The 19,399-nt window shown below is 33.1% G+C and overlaps 4 protein-coding genes across 5 annotated transcripts; 2 read left to right on the top strand and 2 right to left on the bottom strand.

Moving 5' to 3' along the window:
* Window positions 1-413: 413 nt before the first annotated feature.
* LOC104890374 (probable pectinesterase/pectinesterase inhibitor 20) lies at window positions 414-3,060 on the bottom strand. Its single transcript, XM_048642383.1, has 3 exons — window positions 2,699-3,060; window positions 1,467-1,507; window positions 414-1,150 (listed from the first exon to the last, which is right to left on the bottom strand). The coding sequence occupies exons 1-3, from the start codon at window positions 3,058-3,060 to the stop codon at window positions 414-416; spliced, it is 1,140 nt and encodes a 379-aa protein (XP_048498340.1).
* Window positions 3,061-6,208: 3,148 nt separating this feature from the next.
* LOC130591212 (uncharacterized) lies at window positions 6,209-9,181 on the top strand. Its single transcript, XM_057394160.1, has 3 exons — window positions 6,209-6,287; window positions 7,477-7,639; window positions 8,455-9,181. Exons 1-3 carry the CDS (start codon window positions 6,209-6,211, stop codon window positions 9,179-9,181), a joined length of 969 nt encoding a protein of 322 aa, XP_057250143.1.
* Window positions 6,991-14,459, top strand: LOC125497063 (uncharacterized). Of its 2 annotated transcripts, none has more exons than XM_048643543.2 (9): window positions 6,991-7,412; window positions 7,486-7,639; window positions 8,455-9,443; window positions 9,944-10,437; window positions 11,233-11,410; window positions 11,498-11,626; window positions 11,719-11,856; window positions 13,257-13,445; window positions 13,565-14,459. In XM_048643543.2, exons 3-9 carry the CDS (start codon window positions 9,213-9,215, stop codon window positions 13,838-13,840), a joined length of 1,635 nt encoding a protein of 544 aa, XP_048499500.2. In that variant the 5' UTR covers window positions 6,991-7,412; window positions 7,486-7,639; window positions 8,455-9,212; the 3' UTR covers window positions 13,841-14,459. The 2 variants fall into 2 exon arrangements, with proteins under 2 accessions (XP_048499500.2, XP_048499499.2); XM_048643542.2 differs by having other exon boundaries at window positions 7,477-7,639.
* Window positions 14,460-15,331: 872 nt separating this feature from the next.
* Window positions 15,332-16,470, bottom strand: LOC125496790 (protein FAR1-RELATED SEQUENCE 9-like). The gene is made up of 2 exons (XM_057394159.1): window positions 15,925-16,470; window positions 15,332-15,880 (listed from the first exon to the last, which is right to left on the bottom strand). The coding sequence occupies exons 1-2, from the start codon at window positions 16,468-16,470 to the stop codon at window positions 15,332-15,334; spliced, it is 1,095 nt and encodes a 364-aa protein (XP_057250142.1).
* Window positions 16,471-19,399: the final 2,929 nt, after the last annotated feature.

Here is a 19,399-nt window from a genome sequence, read left to right as displayed (position 1 = left end):
ATTAATTAATCTAATCCCACTCTTGTGGGTTTCCTTAAAAAAAAAAAAAAAACAAATGAGAATATTCCTCAAAAACAAAATAAAATAAAATTAACGAGAATAAAGAAGAGAATCATACTAACTTACGAGCATCATATGTCTCAATAATATAATCAATAATACATAAGCCCCTATTAGTAGTACTGTTAAAATTACAAAGAAAGCTGAAACACAACTACACAAGTAATTACACTTTAGTATTATAGTTAGAATCCAAGCTTAAAAAACTAAATCAATAACTAAAACCTCCTTGCAAGTTACAGATTGAAGAAATTCGAATTTAGACCGCAGTAACATAAAACATATATCTATTGATTAGAATGTGCGAAACACGCACGCACATGTATGAACAGCCTTTGTTTGAAAAACTAAGCTCAAAAGGAAATGATTATATTATCCTTGGTTGTTGCCTCTTGACCATTTTGAGCCCCAAGACCTTCTGTAAAAGGAATTCCTGTGGATGGCAACCAAAACTCACCTACAATAAGATAGGTGACAGTAAAATAAGACGCAATACTCTCATCGATCACATGGTACCCCGACCACTTGACTCGTTTAGCTGTATTAGACCCAGGTCCTGAATTTTTATACTCTCCATAGTACAATGTTTCAAGTGCAAAGTTCCCATTCCATTCATGCCAACCAGAAGGGTCAATCAAACTATCTAAGAACGATTCAGTAAAAACCGTTCTAGAATATTCCATCCATGGCCTTCCCAAGTAGGTTTGGACTGTGAAGTTACTCGAGATTAGGTCAGGGGTAGCCATAATGTTACATCTTTGGAAAGAAAACCCAGTATTTTGATTCGGATCAGTTCTACCTTGGGCTGTTATGGTATTATACTGACCTTTCAATGGTTGTCTGACGTAAATATTACAATCCTGAAAGACAGCTGCCGCATTACCAAAGATGAAATCAACAGTGCCGTATATGTCACATTCTTTGTAGAATTGTCTCATGGCATGAGCTAGCAGGGTGTCTTGGTACCCATCAAAGCTGCATCTATGGAAGGCCGAGAGATTGGCGGCATTTCTGAGTGCCACGGCTTGGCCCATGCTTGGTCCCGCTGTGTTTTGAATTTTCATATTTATCGCAACAAATCCCGTGGGCACTCACAGCTGAAACAATACAAAATGAAAAAACATAATATCTTGTTACAAGTCCTTGTATTTCTTTTGCGGACAGTGTGAAGATTGTTAATGCACGCACTACTAAAACTAATATATGTGTACGTAGCTTGAAATTTCCTGGGTAATTAACCGTACAAAGCAAAAATAATTTAAGGGAAATTACTTTGTACCCAAGTGACTTGAAGGAAAGTACATCAAGAGTATTAAAAATCTGACCTAATGATTTTTTTATACAATATAAATGAGATGATATACAATCATATGAAATTTGCTACTTAGCACATAATCCGAACTTACCAAATGTAGCAGATTCGTAAGTAGTTGAGCCCAGGGCCGTATTTGGGCATGGGTGAGAGGGGCAGGTGCCCAGGCCCCAGAACACATAGCCCAAATAAGTAAAGGTAACAGAGAATAAAAGGAAAAATAGAAAAAAATAGAAAAGAAAAGATCACTGCAAAACTGCAAATGCTGCTGACAATTAAGCTTATTGCGAATTAAGTTTCTTATTCAATTCTCCCACTTGTTTTTCAATTCAATGTCAAACGCTCAAAACTTTTGGGTAATTTCTCTCTTTTCTTTGCAATTTTTGTTCTTTATTCGATTTTTTTAGGTTTTGCAAATTCTGAATTTTATTACTTCATTTTTTGACCAAGAATTATTATAATTATTTGAGAATTTCAATGACACACTGTGTTTTTTCATAGTAACTCAGTATTATACATTAAATCAGTTTAATTTTTCTGAAAACTTGAATAAGTTTTGTGAAATCAAATTGTTGTTGATTAATTTTAATGAACGACTGAACTCAAAAATAGATTGGGCCATAGAAGTAGACGGATTAGGCCATGAATATATGTGTTTATTTTTATGTCATGTTGTAGACCCTTAAAGGTTGTTAATGCATATAAATTTCAATTTTTCTTTAGTTTTTAGTCTTATACTCCCACTTGTATTTTTGTTTAATATAAAATGTTGATATTTGTATATTGTATAGCTGCATAATGAATCGGACTAATGAAATGATAAATTTAATTTTACCCCTATTATTTTTTGTTCTGAATAAGTTTAGATTAGTTCATAATATTTTATTAAAAATAGTGTAAAGCAAATTAATTAAAAAGAACAGATCCTTAATCGATAATTTTTTTAATAAAATTTTGATATTATCTAATATAATAAATTTCAATTATTTTTTATTACTTTATTTCGGTCCAGGTTAAATTTTTTCCGCTTTTGGTCCTTCTATAATTGATGGTTATAATTTTATTTGTAATTTCTTTATTAATCATTTAATTGTGCATCTTTTCAATTTCTTTTTTTGGGTTTTCTGATTGACATATTAAAAGATCAAGTGCTTACATTATTTTAACGTCTCTCTCAGAATTTCGGACCAAAAAATTATTTATTTTTGGTCTAGACCGAAAAATAAAATATTCAAAAAACTTGGACTTAATCAGGGCCCTAATATGCAGGCTCGCCCTTGGGCCTCCAAAATCTCAGAAATGCGGTTGGTTGAGCCAGTACCGTGGCTGTGGTTGTCGTAGATGACAGTTCGATTAATGACATCACCAATCATCAACAAATACTCCTTATTCATAGGAATATTCACATACTCATTATAATTTCCCTTCACTACGTGTATCCCAAAATAACCGGTATTTGGCTTGGTATTATTTGGTGCTGCAGCAACTGCTTCACCTATGGTGGTAAAATTGCCACCGCCATTTGGATCCACCACCACCATCGAATTGACAACAATCTTCGTGTCACCAATTTGAACCAAAATTCTCCCTTTACCATGATTCAGAGGAATTTGGTCATATTTGAAGGGTTGGTAATTTTTTAAACAGGAAGTGGAGAATACTAGAATGTGGTGGGAGTGATGGGACATGAAAAATATGAAGAACCACGCATATCATGTTTATGTGAAGAAAAATATAAAGAGAAGAAATGAAAAGCTTGAGAAAAAGAAGGAACAAGGTAGGAGGAGGAAGGAGGGTTGGGGGTGGTTTAAAAACACAAGCAAATAGCTCAAGCACAAGAGGGTCTTGTACGTGCCTGTCAACTTCTAATAGTGATACGTACACATTCTATAATCTACTACAAATAAGCTCCATGATGAGAGTATTTGATAAAGATGGTCTATTGGTCTGATTTTGTGTCGGAGGATCAAAGACATGCTTCTATTGTCTATGAGCACTAACTAGGTTGTTAGTGATAAGGATTGACCAAGATTATATCAATCTTGGTGATCATATCAATCTTTGATATACTTATTGTAAATAATTCCATGATTCTTGCTAGCCTTTGATCCTCCTTGATTATAGTTCATGATTGTTTGATACTAACCGTGTAATGCTACTATGTAATTCCTATATATACTTAGTCTTATCAATAAAATGTAATTACTTCCTCTTTCATTCTCTATAGTTAGGACATACTAGCTAGCACTGAGACTTTGAGTCCTTTAATTCCATTGTGATGCGTTTATGTTAGCTTGTTTATCAAGCAAACACATATATAAATCAAACAAATTAACTTCACAACTTTCTTAATTAATTCATTTTGTTTTTACGAATATGAACCAAATACAACATATAGTTAAGAATTTTTTTTAAAAGCATTACAAGCCACATTAGTGATATCGATAATAGCCTTGTAATTCAATGGATAATGGTGTCAATCAAATTAGGGCTGAATTTAAAGTTCAACTGTGATTCAACTCATACAATATATATATATATATATATATATATAGGAATAGGATCTTGTGAAAACCACTCTTAGGCTGAAAACTGAAAACAAGCAATATTAGCCATCAGATTTAGAAGAAAAAATTAGATGGCCATGATTTAGCCACGTTGCGTGCGCTTTTTTTTTTCCTCCTACCTGATTTTCTCTCTCTTGTTCCTCAGCTCTCAATCACGCTCTCAATCACGCTTCCAATTGAGGATTGTTAAACATCGCCCATAAAGTACTTAAAATCGCCCAAACTCTCACATGAATATCCATTATACCCTTACTTATATTTTTTGATTTTTTACCCTCTTCTCTCTCATCTTCTTTTTCCCTAAACCACCATCCTTCACATACTGCCACCACCACCACCACCACCACCACCCCCACCCTTCACCTCCTGCCACCACCACCCTTCATCTCCATTAGAATTTTGATCTGAAATAGTAACCATTGTCTTCAACTTATCACTCAAGATGGACGTCATGTCTCATTACGGAGGTTTTCAATGTATTCACATAATAATACCTGGTGATATTGCTGCACTAATTTGTTTCGAAGCAGAATATATATGGCTAATAAGGGGATTTTCTTGATGAACACTCTCCCAGTTGGAGAATAGAAGCTCCTAACCATGATGACATTAATACTCCAACCAAGAAGATGAATGTGATGGATGTCATAAACCCAAGACTTGTACGCCATAAACAGAATTTCGCAAGACAATAATCATATACTTCGATCCATAAAAGGCTATGTTCTTCTCAACAATAAGTTAAAGGGTGCAAGTACAAACCTTCAAACACGAACAAGAACAGAGGTGAATTTTTTTTAAGAAAAGGCGAACGTCCGGCCAAGACGTTCGCCCCATGGCAAGAACGTCTGGCCAGGACGTTCCGGCCATGGGTGGAACGCCCGGCCAGGACGATCGCCCCATGGCCGGAACGTCCTGGCCAGACGTTCTTGCCATGGGGCGATCGTCGTGACCGGACGTTCGCCCTTTCTAAAAATATTTGTGGTGGTGTTGGGGTGACGCGAAGGTGGTGGTGTTGGGGAGGTAGGGGATGGCAGGGGTGGCCGGAGCTAGCCGGGGGTCGCAGGTGGTGGTGGGAATGGTGGGTGGTGTGAAAAAAAGAAAGAAGGGTAAAATTGTCTAAAAAATGATTTTTGGGCGATTTTAAGTAGTTTTGGGGGCGATAAATAGAAGTTCAGTTCCAATTCTCACACTATTTCTCTCTCCTAAAATGGCGATTTTCACGCTCTCAATTCTCACGCTCTCAATTCTCTCTTTCAATCATTGCTAATCTTTCGTTGATCGAAATTCCGGTAAGAATTTCATTGATTCGAAACTCAATTTTTCTCTACTTGAGTTTTTTCCCCAATTTTTCTAGGGTTTTATGCTCAATTGTGATTTTCTTTCATGTTCATCTGCAATTTTTTGTGCGATTCTTCTTATGTTTCATATTCTTCCCGAATTTGTTGATATTTGGATTATGTTATAACTTAGGTTACTTTTTTTTATTTTTTTAGGAAAATGAGGAGAAAATCAGTTCGAAAATTTCCTGGAGAGAAGAAAAATGATGATGTTGCAGTAAAACTTATAAATGCGTCTGAATTTGAGAGTTAGTTACTGTATTTTCGTTCTTCATTTTTTAGTTTTTTTTTGCGATTTTTAAAATATTAGGGTTTAGATTATGAATTTGACAGTTAGTACAACTTATAATCTCTAGATTCGGTGGTTTGAAAATTTTTCTTCAACTTTTTGTTAGATCTAGAAGAGTTTGAATATGTTTCTGTAACTTTTGATTTGGACGTCATAATAAAATAAGCTGATTTGTGATTAAATTATTAATCAGTAGCCTTTACACTCCTCTTAAGTGTGCATCAAAGTTTATGTCAGATAATTTGATATGTATTATCATGCATCTGTGGTCATTTTTTGTCAACTTTTTGCTAGTCCAGTATATTCATGAAGGATCATGTGACATATATGAAACTAGGTAGTAGTATATCATATGGTTCTTTCTTACCAACAATTTGTTCAGATAGTAGTTGCTTTAGTTCAAGGTATCTCCAATTTTTCAGTACTATCTACTATGTCTTCCAAGCATCATAATGAATAATCTTTGACATTCCATTTTTTTGCTTTAGTTTTGCGCCTGTAAAATGGTTTTGTAATGTGTTATCCATGTTGATCTAGTTAAGTTATTTGTGATTAAATTATTAATCAGTAGCCTTTACACTTCTCTTTATTTTGTTTGTTTTTAAGTATAGTTATTATGTATTTGTTTTGTGTAGCCGAAATGGAGAACGTAGGGAAGAAAAATAAAAAGCCTCTTGTTAAGAAATTGAAGAAAACAGTTCAAGTTCAACCAAATGAAGGTAATCTATATAATTTCAAGCACCTATATTGTGCAGCTTTTGTTTGTTTTTAAGTATAGTTATTATGCACCTGAATTTTAATAGGTTTTGTTTGAGTGATTTTATCTTCCTTAACAGACCTTTAAATGGTATCTAACTACTCTTATGAGTTGCTGCTTGTATTTGAAGCAAAACTCAATGATGATTATAAGTTCCCTTGCAAAAGGAAATTGAAAGAGATTGCCCATCTTCCAAGCTAAGACCCTAATACACTTTTCTGTAGGTTGTTGCTAGTGCACTTTTTTGATCTATAATAATTTATGACAAAGAGTGGTTTAGACTACATCAAAGACAGACTACGATAAAGTATGGAGTTCAAATCATCTGCAAGATGAAAATTTTGAGGCATTGTGGCTATTGGTGTACCATTGTCATCTTTATGGTTAGAGGAAGTAATAATGTTTAAGGCTTTAATTATTGTTGCATTGTGTAAGAGCATTATGTGAATTATCATTCTATGAGGGAAAAAAGTGTAAGAGATGATTTCAAGTTTGGTATCATATCCATATACTATGTGTCTGTTATATTTACGTAGCTTATTTTCAACTTCTATTTTATTACTATTAACTATTTGTACTTGTTAGCGGATAGACAAATTAAATTAAAGTCTGCCTGATTGTTGCAAAGTTACAATGTGACAAGCATTAATATAGACTACCAACTTTATAACCTACTTTGACCGAAGAGACTCCAAGTGTACGTGTACCACCAAAGTGTTTCCACTAATTTTCGATTCTGGATTAAAGATAGTGAGCTCAATCAATTTAGTAGCTTTTTATCCATGATGGGGACCCATAGGAAGAAAATTTTGATTTTCCACTGCAATCAAAGCAACTGTCTGCTGAGATTACCACAATTGCAAGTGCTCTTTACAACCATCATTAATGTCTGCTGAAAATTTTATGTTCAGCCATGGTTTTCCTCTCTGTTAATCTGGTGTTGTTTGATTTTGTAATAAAACACTTGTTTTAAGTATAGTTATTATGAATCTGTTTTGTGTAGCTGAAATGGAGAATGTAGGGAAGAAAAATAAAAAGCTTCCTGTTAAGAAATTGAAGAAAACAGTTCAAGTTCAACCAAATGAAGGTAATCTATCTAACTTCTCCTTTATTTGACATGTTCATACTATCGTATCTAATTTCGAAATTAGTTTTGATAGATGATGAGCTTGATGATGATGAGGAAGCTAGTGACAAGAATTATGAGCCCGAACAACATGATATGCGTATGGTTATTTCCGGGGGTCAATTGAAGAAGAACAAAGCAATTATTAAGAAGATGGATGCTCCAGTTAGCAACGAGAATGAATCTGTGTATGTTACGTGTGTGTTAGTACATTATCTAATCATTTCAATGTAATGTGTGATTGTCTTGAAAGATCTAATATATCTTTATGGTCATTTTTTTACCTTAATAAGCTTATAAGTTACCCATATTTCCTTAATAGTTTACTTTTTGTATTTTAATCACTAGTTAAGTATATAAAATTGTTAGTTGCTCTAATTATCTTATTAGTTATCCTTATCAATCTATAAGTTATCCTTATCAATCTATAAGTTATCCTTATCAATCTATAAGTTATCCTTATCAATCTATAAGTTATCTGTATTCATTTGTTATCTTTATGAGCTTATAAGTTGCCCCTATGTCTTTAATAGTTTACTTTTGTATCATTATTACTTGTTATGTATATATAAAATCGTTAGTTCCTCATATTTTCTTATTAGTTACCCTTATCAATCTGTAAGTTATCCTTATCAATGTATAAGTTATCTGTATTCATTTGTTATCTTTATGAGCTTATAAGTTGCCCCTATGTCTTTAATAGTTTACTTTTGTATCATTATTACTTGTTATGTATATATAAAATCGTTAGTTCCTCATATTTTCTTATTAGTTACCCTTATCAATCTGTAAGTTATCCTTTGTCTAATCACGTCAAAGACAATTTGTGTTATTGTTTTGAAAGTTCAAAGATATATCCTTGTGAATTTCCTCACATGTTTTTGTACATTGATTTATTTTTCTGTTATTATTCATGTGATGCTATAAGTTACTCTTTTCTCGTAATATATTAGTTATTCGACATTATATTTAGTTTGCTTTCTTGTTTTAATTTTGCTTTTAGTGCTGCAAGGATCATGAAAGTACGTTGCAGACCTCATTCGTTGGAGTTACTCATAAAGGACCTTACTCCAAAGCAGATTGATGCTGTAAAAGAGGTTGGATTTGGTGGGATTTTAGGTTTGAAGTTAACTGAGACATGTAAGATAATGATGCCATGGTTAGTTGAAAGGTTTAATGGTGCTAGTTTAATGTTTAACATTGGTGTTAATAAAGAGTTTGTTGTTACTCGATATGATGTGTATGATGTGTTTTGCTTGCCAATGAATGTGGGAAATGATGTGCCTGAGATAGCTATTGTTCGTGTGGGTGAAAACATTGATTCTCAATTGAAAGATGTATGGAAGCAACAATTTAATGTTCATGGTTATGATGGTATTCCTCTTAAAAAGATAGAGGCTAGGATTCGAGAGTTAATAGATGGAGGTGATGAATTTAAAAAACTCTTTGTGATGCATGCCCTTTGTAGCTTTCTTACTCCCACCGCCAATAGGACGGTTGATTTGAAATTAGCAAAAGCCTTGCATGTCGTGAGTGAAATTAGAAATTATGATTGGTGCTCATATGTTTTGGGTCAACTTGGTAAACATGTATCTCATTTTAAGGATCATGAGAAGCAAGAAAGTTTGTGTGGTTGCATGTTGTTGTTAGAGATTATATATTTTCATAGGTTAAAATTCCAAGGGAAGAAGGAGAATCCAACTACCTCTAATACAACATTGGACGGATGAGAGGGTTAGGAAAAGAGTGAAATTAGAGAAAATGGCTAATGATTTTGGACAAGGGCTTTTGGATGAATCAACATATCCAGTGAGTGAGCGTTATGAGCATGTTCATGGGGTTCTACCACAACCTATTCTTCTTGAGGAGGAAGGAGATAAAATGATTCATCACCATGTCAAAGCTACTTCTAGTACTGGAGGAAGGTTTATTGAAGTTCAACTTCCGGAAGGGGCAATGACTGATGGAGAGATTGTATCTAGTGCAAGAAATGTAAGTTTTTATCTTACTTTTTTTTGTATGTAAGTTTTTATCTTTTTTCCTTCTCTATTTTGTTGATGTGTTTGGTTAATTAATACTATTTAGAACATTATATTAGATAACTAATTAATGTTTGCACGGTCCACCTCCCCCCTCCCCCTTCCCAGCAACTGCCCAGCAGCCCCATTCCCCCTGCCCAGCAGCCCCATTCCCCTTGCCCAGCAGCCCCCCCTTCCCTCTGCCCAGCAGCCCCCTTCCCTCTGCCCAGCAGCCCCTGCCCAGCAGCCCCCAGCCCCTCCCCTGCCCAGCAGCCCCCTCCCCTGCCTAGCAGCCCCCTGCCCCCTTCCCCGTGCCCAGCAACTTTGCGGCAGCCCCCTGCCCAATAGCCCCCCTTTTTTCATATTAATTACTTATTAAGTTTATGAAATCATTAGTTGCTCTTTTTTTTAAAAAAAATGTTGTAACCTTTTGTGATTCTTATTTTATGTGATTTTATTTTACAAATTTTGTAGGCCATCCATGAGGCTTATTTGTTTTTGAAGAGGGATATGGAGGTCATTTCACATGTGTACACGAAGCGATTTCAGACTTTCCAGGAGCTTGCAACAGACCTTTGTTTTGGAGATGCTTCTTTGTCATCTGATTCCCCTGAGATATCTCAAACACAAGAGTTTTTTTCAGATCCAGAGGTGTTAAACATGATTGATGGTATTGTTGAAAAGTTTACAAAGATGAGGTCAGCCACTGAACTTTTTCGTGCTTTTGGTGGACCAAGTGGAGGTGCTAAAAGAGTTGTAGACGATGTTGGGCATGATAATGAGGAAGGTTCGTATGCCACTAGGAGTTGCAAAGCCTTTTGCTCTTTGGATTGTGGAGAATTAGGTGGTAGTATCACTTATGTTAGTTGCTTCATGAAGTCTAATGCTCGTTTGATGACAAGCATGTCTCGATTGGCCTTGGAAGTTGTTGATTACTCCATGGTGGATGATTCTTCCATGGATTCTGGGTATGTGTTAATTCTCCATTTTTTTTATGTATTAAGGAAGTTCATGTATTAATATGCATGTTTTACCTTTAATTGTTCCCTCAATGAGCTTATAAGTTACCCATAAGTCCTTAATAGTTTAATTTTTGTATTTTAATCACTAGTTAAGTATATAAAGTTGTTAGTTGCTCAAATTATCTTATTAGTTACCCTTATCAATCTATAAGTTATCCTTTGTCTAATCAAGTCAAGGTAACTTGTTTTATTGTTTTCAAAGTTCAAAGATATATTTGTGTTTATTTGTTGCCTCTATAAGCTTATAAGTTACCCATATGTCCTAAATAGTTTAATTTTTGTATTTTAATCACTAGTTAAGTATATAAAGTTGTTAGTTGCTCAAATTATCTTATTAGTTACTCTTATCAATCCATAAGTTATCCTTTGTCTAATCAAGTCAAGGTAACTTGTGTTATTGTTTTCAAAGTTCAAAGATATATTTGTCTTTATTTGTTGCCTCTATGAGCTTATAAGTTACCCTTATGTCCTTAATAGTTTACCTTTTGTATTTTAATCACTAGTTAAGTATATAAAATCGTTAGTTGCTTAAATTATCTTATTAGTTACCCTTATCAATCTATAAGTTATCATTTGTCTAATCAAAGTTTAAAGATATATTTGTGTTTATTAGTTGCCTCTATGAGCTTGTAAGTTGCCCCTATTTCTTTAATATGCATGTTTTATCTTTAATTGTTTTAGTTTGATTACAATAATATTTTTTGTTTTTTTGATATCTTTTGTATAAAAAAAATTATGTAGGGAGAGTCTTGTGACTTTTGGCTTGGTTCACATCATACCAAGAGAAGATATGCTATCGTTGGATTCTTGCAAACAAATATTTTCAAGCATTGTTGAGTGTTACTCATTATTTCTAAACGAGTTAAATAGGTTGGAAGGTGGAGGTGTTCGAAAATTTTTCTTCGGTGTCCGGCATAGCGTAAGTGTTTATATCTCATAGATTTCAAATTTGTTATTGTAGAAATATTTTTCTAACTAGATTTAACTGTTCTTTTATGCTTTGTAGCTTTGTTTATTAAAATTGTTTGATTATCGAGATTCGGATAACAGCTCGTATGCCAATGACTTGCAAAATTGTTGGGAAGAATGGGTTACTTCACTCAATAGCGGCTGTGATATTTTTGTTGCAAATTTGGTAAAGTTTTTTTTTTTTTGAATTGTGTTCTCCCATATATTTTTTAAAAAACATATGGTTTGTGTTAGTAATATATATTGCTCATTTTGCAGATATATGTTCCCGTTCTTTATGAGGACCATTATATTTTATTTGTTATCGATCATCTGAAGCAAAAAGTCCAGTATCTTGACAATAGAATTTGGGGTGAAGAAAAAATTGCAACTTTTCGAGATCTTTCATTTCATGTGGTAATTTTTAATTTTATTCTTGCAGCATCCTCTTATTATTTCCATTATATCAAGTTGGTAATTTGAGCTACTTCCGGATGAAATGGAAAATTATTCTATGCTCATGCTTTGAGATGGATTGTTACATGTGAAAAATTATAACTTTGGGTTTCATTTATAATCTTGTTTGTTAGTGTTAGTTAAGTGGTAATCTTGTTTTGGTTGGAATTTTTGTTTAAAATGTCCTGTGTTAATATTTTGCATTTGATTGATTGTGATTACTTTTTTATGAGTTGAAGTGAGAGTTTGAGAAGGGGATGGGTATATTTTTAGACTTAGTCAGGGATTGAGGTAAGTGTATGCTATTTTTACATGTTTGTAGAGATTGAGGTAACACTTTTCCTATTGTAAGATTCAATTTGAGCGTCTTAGCCGTCTTTCATTCACCTGCTCCAACTTGAGGGGTGTAGAGATAAAGATAAGTTTTACATAGATTATAAATTTTGCTCATATTTATTTCCTAGTTCTATTATTATGAACGTTTTCGTCCTTTTGAAGAATAATCAATTGGAAGTATATCAAATGTTTGAGACAAAAACTTTAAGACCACAAAAATGTTTCTTTCCTTATGTCTCTAATAATTTAAGTACATGGTCAACCTGCAAAACCCTACAGTATATCCCACTATCTTGTAAATAATGCATGGAATTGATCGATTTTACTTTAATTTGCAGACATGGTCTGAAAATAATAAAAACATCCAAAACCCTAAAAAACAAAATAAAGTTTAATCGTTTAGTGTAGACATTCAAGCATGACCAGATTACAAAATCTTCCTCATCATATAATTTGTGTCAGAAATTTCGACAATATGCATGCAGATTTCAAATTTAAATAAAATAGGTAGCTCGTAGGGAGGTGAACTAAGAACAAAGGGGTAAAGAGAGTCATTTGTCATATTCTTTAGTCACAAACAAAAAATATTTGTGGTTCACATAATGATCAGGAAAATATGTAATTATTTTTGATAATTATTCTCAAAAATTATAAATACAAGATTTTGTTATTGTGTTAGGAGACTTCATTTATAATGTGTGATACCTGATCAACCAACAAAGTTGCATGTTACTCTTGTAGCAGCATGCATAGTATAGTATTTTGTTTTTGCTACGTATATACAGTGTTTAATATGTTTGAGCAAATGTATTGAAATGTGAAATTAGGTTAGTTAAAAAAAAACACTTTCTAGTTTATATAGATAGGTGCATAAAAAAACGTGTGCTCCAATTATAGATCATGAATATCATTGGTATCACTCAAATATGAGATCAACTTTGGAAATGAGCTGAGCGTTTTATACAAGAGCAGTGACAATTTATGGGTTGGACATCTATTTCTAATATGGTCCTATCTTTATGTAGTGTGATCAAATGGGTGATTTTCTTGCAAAAAGAAATCATCCAAATGCAGAGTTAGTTCCACACTATAAATTTGAAGTTCAAGAATTTGATTGGAAATCAAGTAAGAGTAATAATGATTGTGGTGTTTTTCTGATTCATCACATGCAATTCTACGAGGGGACTAAGTTTGATAATGTGCATTTGATGAAGGTATTTTCTTTATTCCTTTTCTACTATATCATTTGTACTACTTATATAACATGGTAGAAATATTTTTTTTCTTATCGGTTCTTATGTGATTGATTTTCTTTTCTTTATCTTGTTGTAAGGCTTTGGGGAGGCGATTTCTTCGAGCACAGATTTGTGCCACTCTTGTGTTGTCGGATATGAATGAATCAAGGAATGATACATTGTCTAAGTTGGATGATTTTAACAAAAATAGAGACGTGTTGGCTGCTGAGGTAAGATCTAGAAAGAAGGCTATTGTTGTTGCTCAGAAGGAGAGGATGAATCAAGAGAAGGAAAAAGCACAGAAGATGGTTGGTTTGGAGAAGGGAAGTGGGACAAAAGTAAAAAGGATTATCAAGAAAAGGAGATTGAGTTAGATTGCTTATGATTATGAGTAAACTTTTTTGTAATTAGGAGTAAAGTGGGTAGTTTTTTGTTCATATTTTGTTGAAAAGTAATCTTTAGAACTTGAACTTTTGGACTATGGACAATGTTGTAGGATTTTAATCTCTAGTTTTCACTTCTGATAGAAGTTTTATGTATATAGTCTCTAACTCTCTGCAAGGTTTGTTACTAGTGGCTTGACTGGTGGCTAATTGGAGAAAATATTGTTTGGTGTTAATTGCACTTTCCCTATGTGTATCTAGATAATTGCTTTTTTTCTTGGTTTGACCTCCCACTTCGGTGATCTTGCCAATTGGATAATTGCTTTTTTTCTTCTTTTCATGGGTAAGAGATGGACTTTCGATATTGAAACAAGTTAATGATCAAGTTTGTATTGAATGTCTCCCAAGAATTATTTTTTATTTGATAAAGATGAAAGGAGATAGTCAATGTAACGTGTGTTATTATTTACTTGTTATGTACATATAAAATCGTTAGTTGCTCAAATTATCTTATTAGTTACCCTTATCAATGTATAAGTTATCCATATAATACTTTACTTCTTGTATTTTAATTACTTGTAATGTATATATAAAATTGTTAGTTGCTCAAATTATCTTATTAGTTACCCTTATCTATCTATAAGTTATCCTTTGTCTAACCAAGTCAATGTAAAAATCTTTAGTTGCTCAACTTATCTTATTAGTTACCCTTATCAATGTATAAGTTATCCTTTGTGTAATCAAGTCAATGTAACGTGTGAAATTATTTACTTGTTATGTACATATAAAAAGATATTTGAAAATAATACATAAAATCAAACTAAAAAGATTAATACTCTCTCGTAAATGTATGGTTGACTATAACTTCTTTTTAGTTACTGTTTATAGGGGTTTTTACATAATAATTACCAATGAATTAGTGTCCTAGTCAAAGAATGCACTAAAAGGTAACACAAAAAGGTGGATTCCAGTCACCTCAAATAGTAAAAGAAAAAAAAGTTACAAAATCTAGTTCTTTCCAACCTAAGAAGAAAAAGTTATAACTTGCAAACTTTACAGAATAATCAAGTTCTTTCCAATTACAATATCAATTGCAGTGTCCATGGAATATAGTTTCACAAAACCTACAATTTTTGAGATAGACTACAAGAGTGTGCTTAAGCCATCAAAATCCTTCAAGTGAAATCGTTTCAAAAGAATAATCCATAATTTTTAAATGTTTGCCAGCTCCTTTGAACACATACACTTTATTTTTTGTAGGTAACACTTTATAAAACCAAACAAAAATTCCCCAAAAAGTGTGATGTAAAATCTGCTTGCTCCCCTTTTGATCATCATGATTCTTGTCATCACCATGTATCACAATCCTCCATGTAACTGCAAAAGAAACAAAAATTGTGATAAATAATTTATTAATAAATGAATGAAAAGAAACTCTCATTTGATAGTGATGTATAAATAATATATTATTCTAAACTTACCTCATTCTAGGTTTTTCTTTTTATCAGGACAATTACGACTATCATGAGTTGAAAGTTGACCACATGATCTACACAGTCTCTCCTTTTTGTTGCTTGCTTCAATGGCTATCTCTTGATCACTTTTCTTTCTCTTTCCCGTACCACTTCCTTTGTTTGAAGACTTGTTTGGAGGAAGTATACCACCTGATACTATATTAGAACCAACGAACAACTCAATATGCTTGTCTTTAGATTGTTGCTCAACATTTTCTTTTCCAGGTTTCATTTCCTCCTCAAAAGCAGATAACCTTTCCAATAATAACTCAAGATGGTCTGTGTTATTTTCAACAAGGCTTACACATGAGAAGAATTTCGACCAAAGATCCCCAACAACTTTTTTCTTCTTATTTATTTCTATACCATCAAAGTCCTCACAAAAGTCGAAAATGGGCTTTTTTGAAACATCTTTAGTCCACCGATGCAATATATGTTGCTCTGGAATTTCAGTCAAAAACTTCCCTTTTATCACAAAAAGCACATGCCGACATAATATTCCCATGGATTCAAACATCTTACAAGAGCAAAAACAATCATGAGAATCAGGAATAAAGTTACATGATATGTTTTCTTCCTTGTATTATCTGCAACTTCAAACTCCTCAACAGCTTCCTCTATTTGTACTTTGTAAACCCCACAATTAAAAATTGCATTTTGAAACTCCCTCTGAAATTTGTAGAACATATTGTGTGTGTAAACAAGAGATGCATGCTTCTCTAAAGGAAGAGGAGTAATAAGACGAGGCATGGAATTCTTAGAATCTGAGTTGAGTTTGTTTTGGGCATGTCTTTGAGCATCCATAGCTGATTCTATCCGAAACCATAACTCAACTAGAAGAAGATTTGCATTTGTAAACAAAGTGAAAAAGTTGTTCTCAGACTCTGAAATCTGTGTGGACCTCAAAATACCACCCATGAAAAGATTTCGAAAGTAAGAAGGGATCCACATATGTCTTATGTTAAACATATCAGTAAACCACCCATCATCTTCTAAGCCAAATTCACGCATCACAGAATTCCACCCTTTGTCAAATTCATCTGGCTCAAGGTCTCTATCCCAAACAACAGCATTCAGTTTCTCAAGAAACTTCGTTGTTCTACACATATCTGGACCTACTTTTACCGGCACTTTTTTGATATCCACATGCAAAGTCTATGAATTGTCTTAGAAAACTTTTTCAATTGCTTGTTTCATTGCTGCATCTTGATCAGTAATGAGACAAGTAGGTTGACAATTACCCATAGCTTTTAAAAAAATTCAACAACAAACGAAAGATTCTATATCTTCCTTTGCAAGTAGGCCCATACCAAAAGTAACACATTTTCCATGATGATCAACTCCAGTAAATGGGGCAAGAACCATACAATATTTATTGGTATCAAAAGTTGTATCAAATGATACCATATCACCAAAAAGAGAATAGTTTTTCCTACTAATGGCATCCGCCCAAAAAACTCTAGTCAAATGTCGATTTTCATCCACACAATAGTCAAAGAAAAACCCTCCACCACTACTGTTGCCTTTTCTTTGAAATTATTTACAAACATGTCGGCATCAACATCTTGTATGTAAGCTTTAACATCTCGACTGAAGTTCTTAAAATCAACCAATGACGCCCCTACATTCTCATATCCTCCTACATGCTCTTTTATCAATCTAAAAGATTTGTTTGGTCCAACATTCAATCTTGAATTATCAAATATGAACTTCTTGTGAGCAAGAGTCAAGTTTCGAGAATTTTTAAGAAAATGCATGCTTTTGGGAGTGGCAAATACATGGTTATGCGATTCATGAAAAAGATATACCATGAATTTTCCATCACTACGTTTTCTCAAACCTATCCTTGCTTGACAACCAGCACGATTTACACTTCTTTTACGAGAACTAGAGCTTGTTATAGGTTTACTCTTTGCTTTACTCTCACCATCTTCTTTAAATCCTTGTTTATTACAATAAATATACTTCAAGTAAACATGACCATCCTTATCTTTTTTCTCAGTAGCCAATCTTTCCACAAAACCACAAAACCGAGCATAAGCTTTATAAAACTCAATACCATCAACAAGAGAATCAAAAGGCATACCCACAGTAGGTTTTAACTCAGGAGGGCAGCAAGGGATCCATTCTTTTGAACCTCTAGGTGTGTAGCATGGACGAGGAGTGAATGTGGATCTTGTTGTTTGAGCATTAGAAGTTTGAGTAGCATTAGTTGGAGTTGTATCAACACAAGGAGTTGGAGTTGCATCAATGCAAGGAGTTGGAGCAAATTCTTCATCTTCCATTCTATTGTAGATTACTGGAACAACAAGAACATAAATCAATAATAATTTAGTAAACTGAAATTTGACATATCTAGACTTATTGGAACTTGTCTATGACATTTTCATATGACATGCACATTAATATAAACAACGTTGGAGATTAGTTGTGATGTCTTATTAATATCATATAGGCCATCCCAAACTATGCTTAAGTTAATCTAAAAGTAAATAGATTACTCCACTACGATTACAAGATTACATGTTTCAACAAGTTTAACTGAACCAAGTCAATGTACATTAGTAGGAATTTGCATAGTTCCTCATATAATATTTTACTTTTTTTTTAATTATCCATATAATACTTTACTTTTTGTATTTTAATTACTTGTAATGTATATATAAAATTGTTAGTTGCTCAAATTATCTTATTAGTTACCTTTATCTATCTATAAGTTATCCTTTATCAACCAAGTCAATGTAAAATCTTTAGTTGCTCAACTTATCTTATTAGTTGCCATTATCAATGTATAAGTTATCCTTTGTGTAATCAAGTCAATGTAACGTGTGTTATTATTTACTTGTTATGTACATATAAAAACATTAGTTGCTCAAATTATCTTATTAGTTACCCTTATCAATGTATAAGTTACCCATATAATACTTTATTTTTAATTACTTGTAATGTATATATAAAATTGTGAGTTGCTCAAAAGTGCATTGTTAGATCTGAAACAAGATATTATTATGATCATAGAGAATATTCAATAATTCTCTCAAAGTTGACCACAATCAGCAACAACAAAAAGCATAATAATCATTACGGAATGTCTTGTTTCTTCCATTTTAGTATTTAGATTTTGCATGGCGCTCTCTCTCAAATTTTACTCCCTACAACCACTGTTAAAATATAGTAATAGTAATATCTGCTGCTATGCTAATTGCTAAGAGTATAATTCTCTAAGAAAAGTAAAGTTATCGTTGTGTGTAGCTGTATCCCCTTCATTTTACCAGAAACTTCCTTCTTATCTCATCCTCTGCTTTCTTCCTCTTTTATATCCCACTTCCACAACTCCAAACTCAATATCATTTACAAACTACCAAGTATTTAAAACACCAGCTAACAGCTTTAGAGAGACAAGATTAAGAAGAGAACAGTTTTATTTTCCATGGCTTCCTGTAGTTTATTCTTGTCCCTCTTCTTCTTTCTTTCAATGTTTTCCCTAACATCCCAACAATTACTTCTTCCTCTTACTCACTCTCTCTCTAAAACCCATAGCCATATATTGAGCCTAATAATCATCGAAAAATCGAAATCTAAGCTTGATTCGAAATTATAGGAAATCGAACTACTCAAATTAATCCACAAAAAGCAAAAAACCAATCCCCGAAAATCAACAAATAATCCACGAATGTTAATAATTTGAACAATTCAGACACAGTACAAATCGAAAATACCTTTTTTTCCGTCTTAGTCTAGATCAATAGACTCAAATCTTCAACAATTTTCAATCAATTACAGATTTCGAAATTAAGAGCAATCGAAAAATTAGGGATTTCGATAGCTAGGGATTTCGAAAACTGAAATTGAAGCTAGCAAGTGAAATAACTCCTTTTAATCTCGATTAAATTGAATCGGATGACTTTGAATCATAAATCTTAGATTTTTCTTGCGGCAGATCCAAATTTCATGAGAGATTCAGGGAGAAAGAAAGGGAGAGAGAGAAGCGTGCTTGTGCTCTTGAAAAGAAAAAAGACCTAAGTTTCAGTATTGT

The sequence above is a fragment of the Beta vulgaris genome, chromosome 4 (assembly GCF_026745355.1).
Source record: "Beta vulgaris subsp. vulgaris cultivar EL10 chromosome 4, EL10.2, whole genome shotgun sequence".
Classification (NCBI taxonomy): Eukaryota; Viridiplantae; Streptophyta; class Magnoliopsida; order Caryophyllales; family Amaranthaceae; genus Beta; species Beta vulgaris.
Note: the sequence above shows the minus strand (reverse complement) of the source record. Positions and strands in the feature narration are given on the sequence as shown.

Coding starts and splice junctions, on each gene's coding strand:
- LOC104890374 (XM_048642383.1), bottom strand. CDS start 3,060: ATGTCCCATCACTCCCACCACATTCTAGTATTCTCCACTTCCTGTTTA. Junction 1,508..2,698: donor GTCATCTACGACAACCACAG/CCACGGTACTGG, acceptor CCCATGCCCAAA/TACGGCCCTGGGCTCAACTA. Junction 1,151..1,466: donor TTACGAATCTGCTACATTTG/GTAAGTTCGGAT, acceptor TTCAGCTGTGAG/TGCCCACGGGATTTGTTGCG.
- LOC130591212 (XM_057394160.1), top strand. CDS start 6,209: ATGGAGAACGTAGGGAAGAAAAATAAAAAGCCTCTTGTTAAGAAATTG. Junction 6,288..7,476: donor TCAAGTTCAACCAAATGAAG/GTAATCTATATA, acceptor TTTCGAAATTAG/TTTTGATAGATGATGAGCTT. Junction 7,640..8,454: donor AGCAACGAGAATGAATCTGT/GTATGTTACGTG, acceptor TTTTGCTTTTAG/TGCTGCAAGGATCATGAAAG.
- LOC125497063 (XM_048643543.2), top strand. CDS start 9,213: ATGGCTAATGATTTTGGACAAGGGCTTTTGGATGAATCAACATATCCA. Junction 9,444..9,943: donor TTGTATCTAGTGCAAGAAAT/GTAAGTTTTTAT, acceptor CAAATTTTGTAG/GCCATCCATGAGGCTTATTT. Junction 11,627..11,718: donor ATATTTTTGTTGCAAATTTG/GTAAAGTTTTTT, acceptor CTCATTTTGCAG/ATATATGTTCCCGTTCTTTA.
- LOC125496790 (XM_057394159.1), bottom strand. CDS start 16,470: ATGTGTAGAACAACGAAGTTTCTTGAGAAACTGAATGCTGTTGTTTGG. Junction 15,881..15,924: donor CAAGGAAGAAAACATATCAT/GTAACTTTATTC, acceptor TGCTCTTGTAAG/ATGTTTGAATCCATGGGAAT.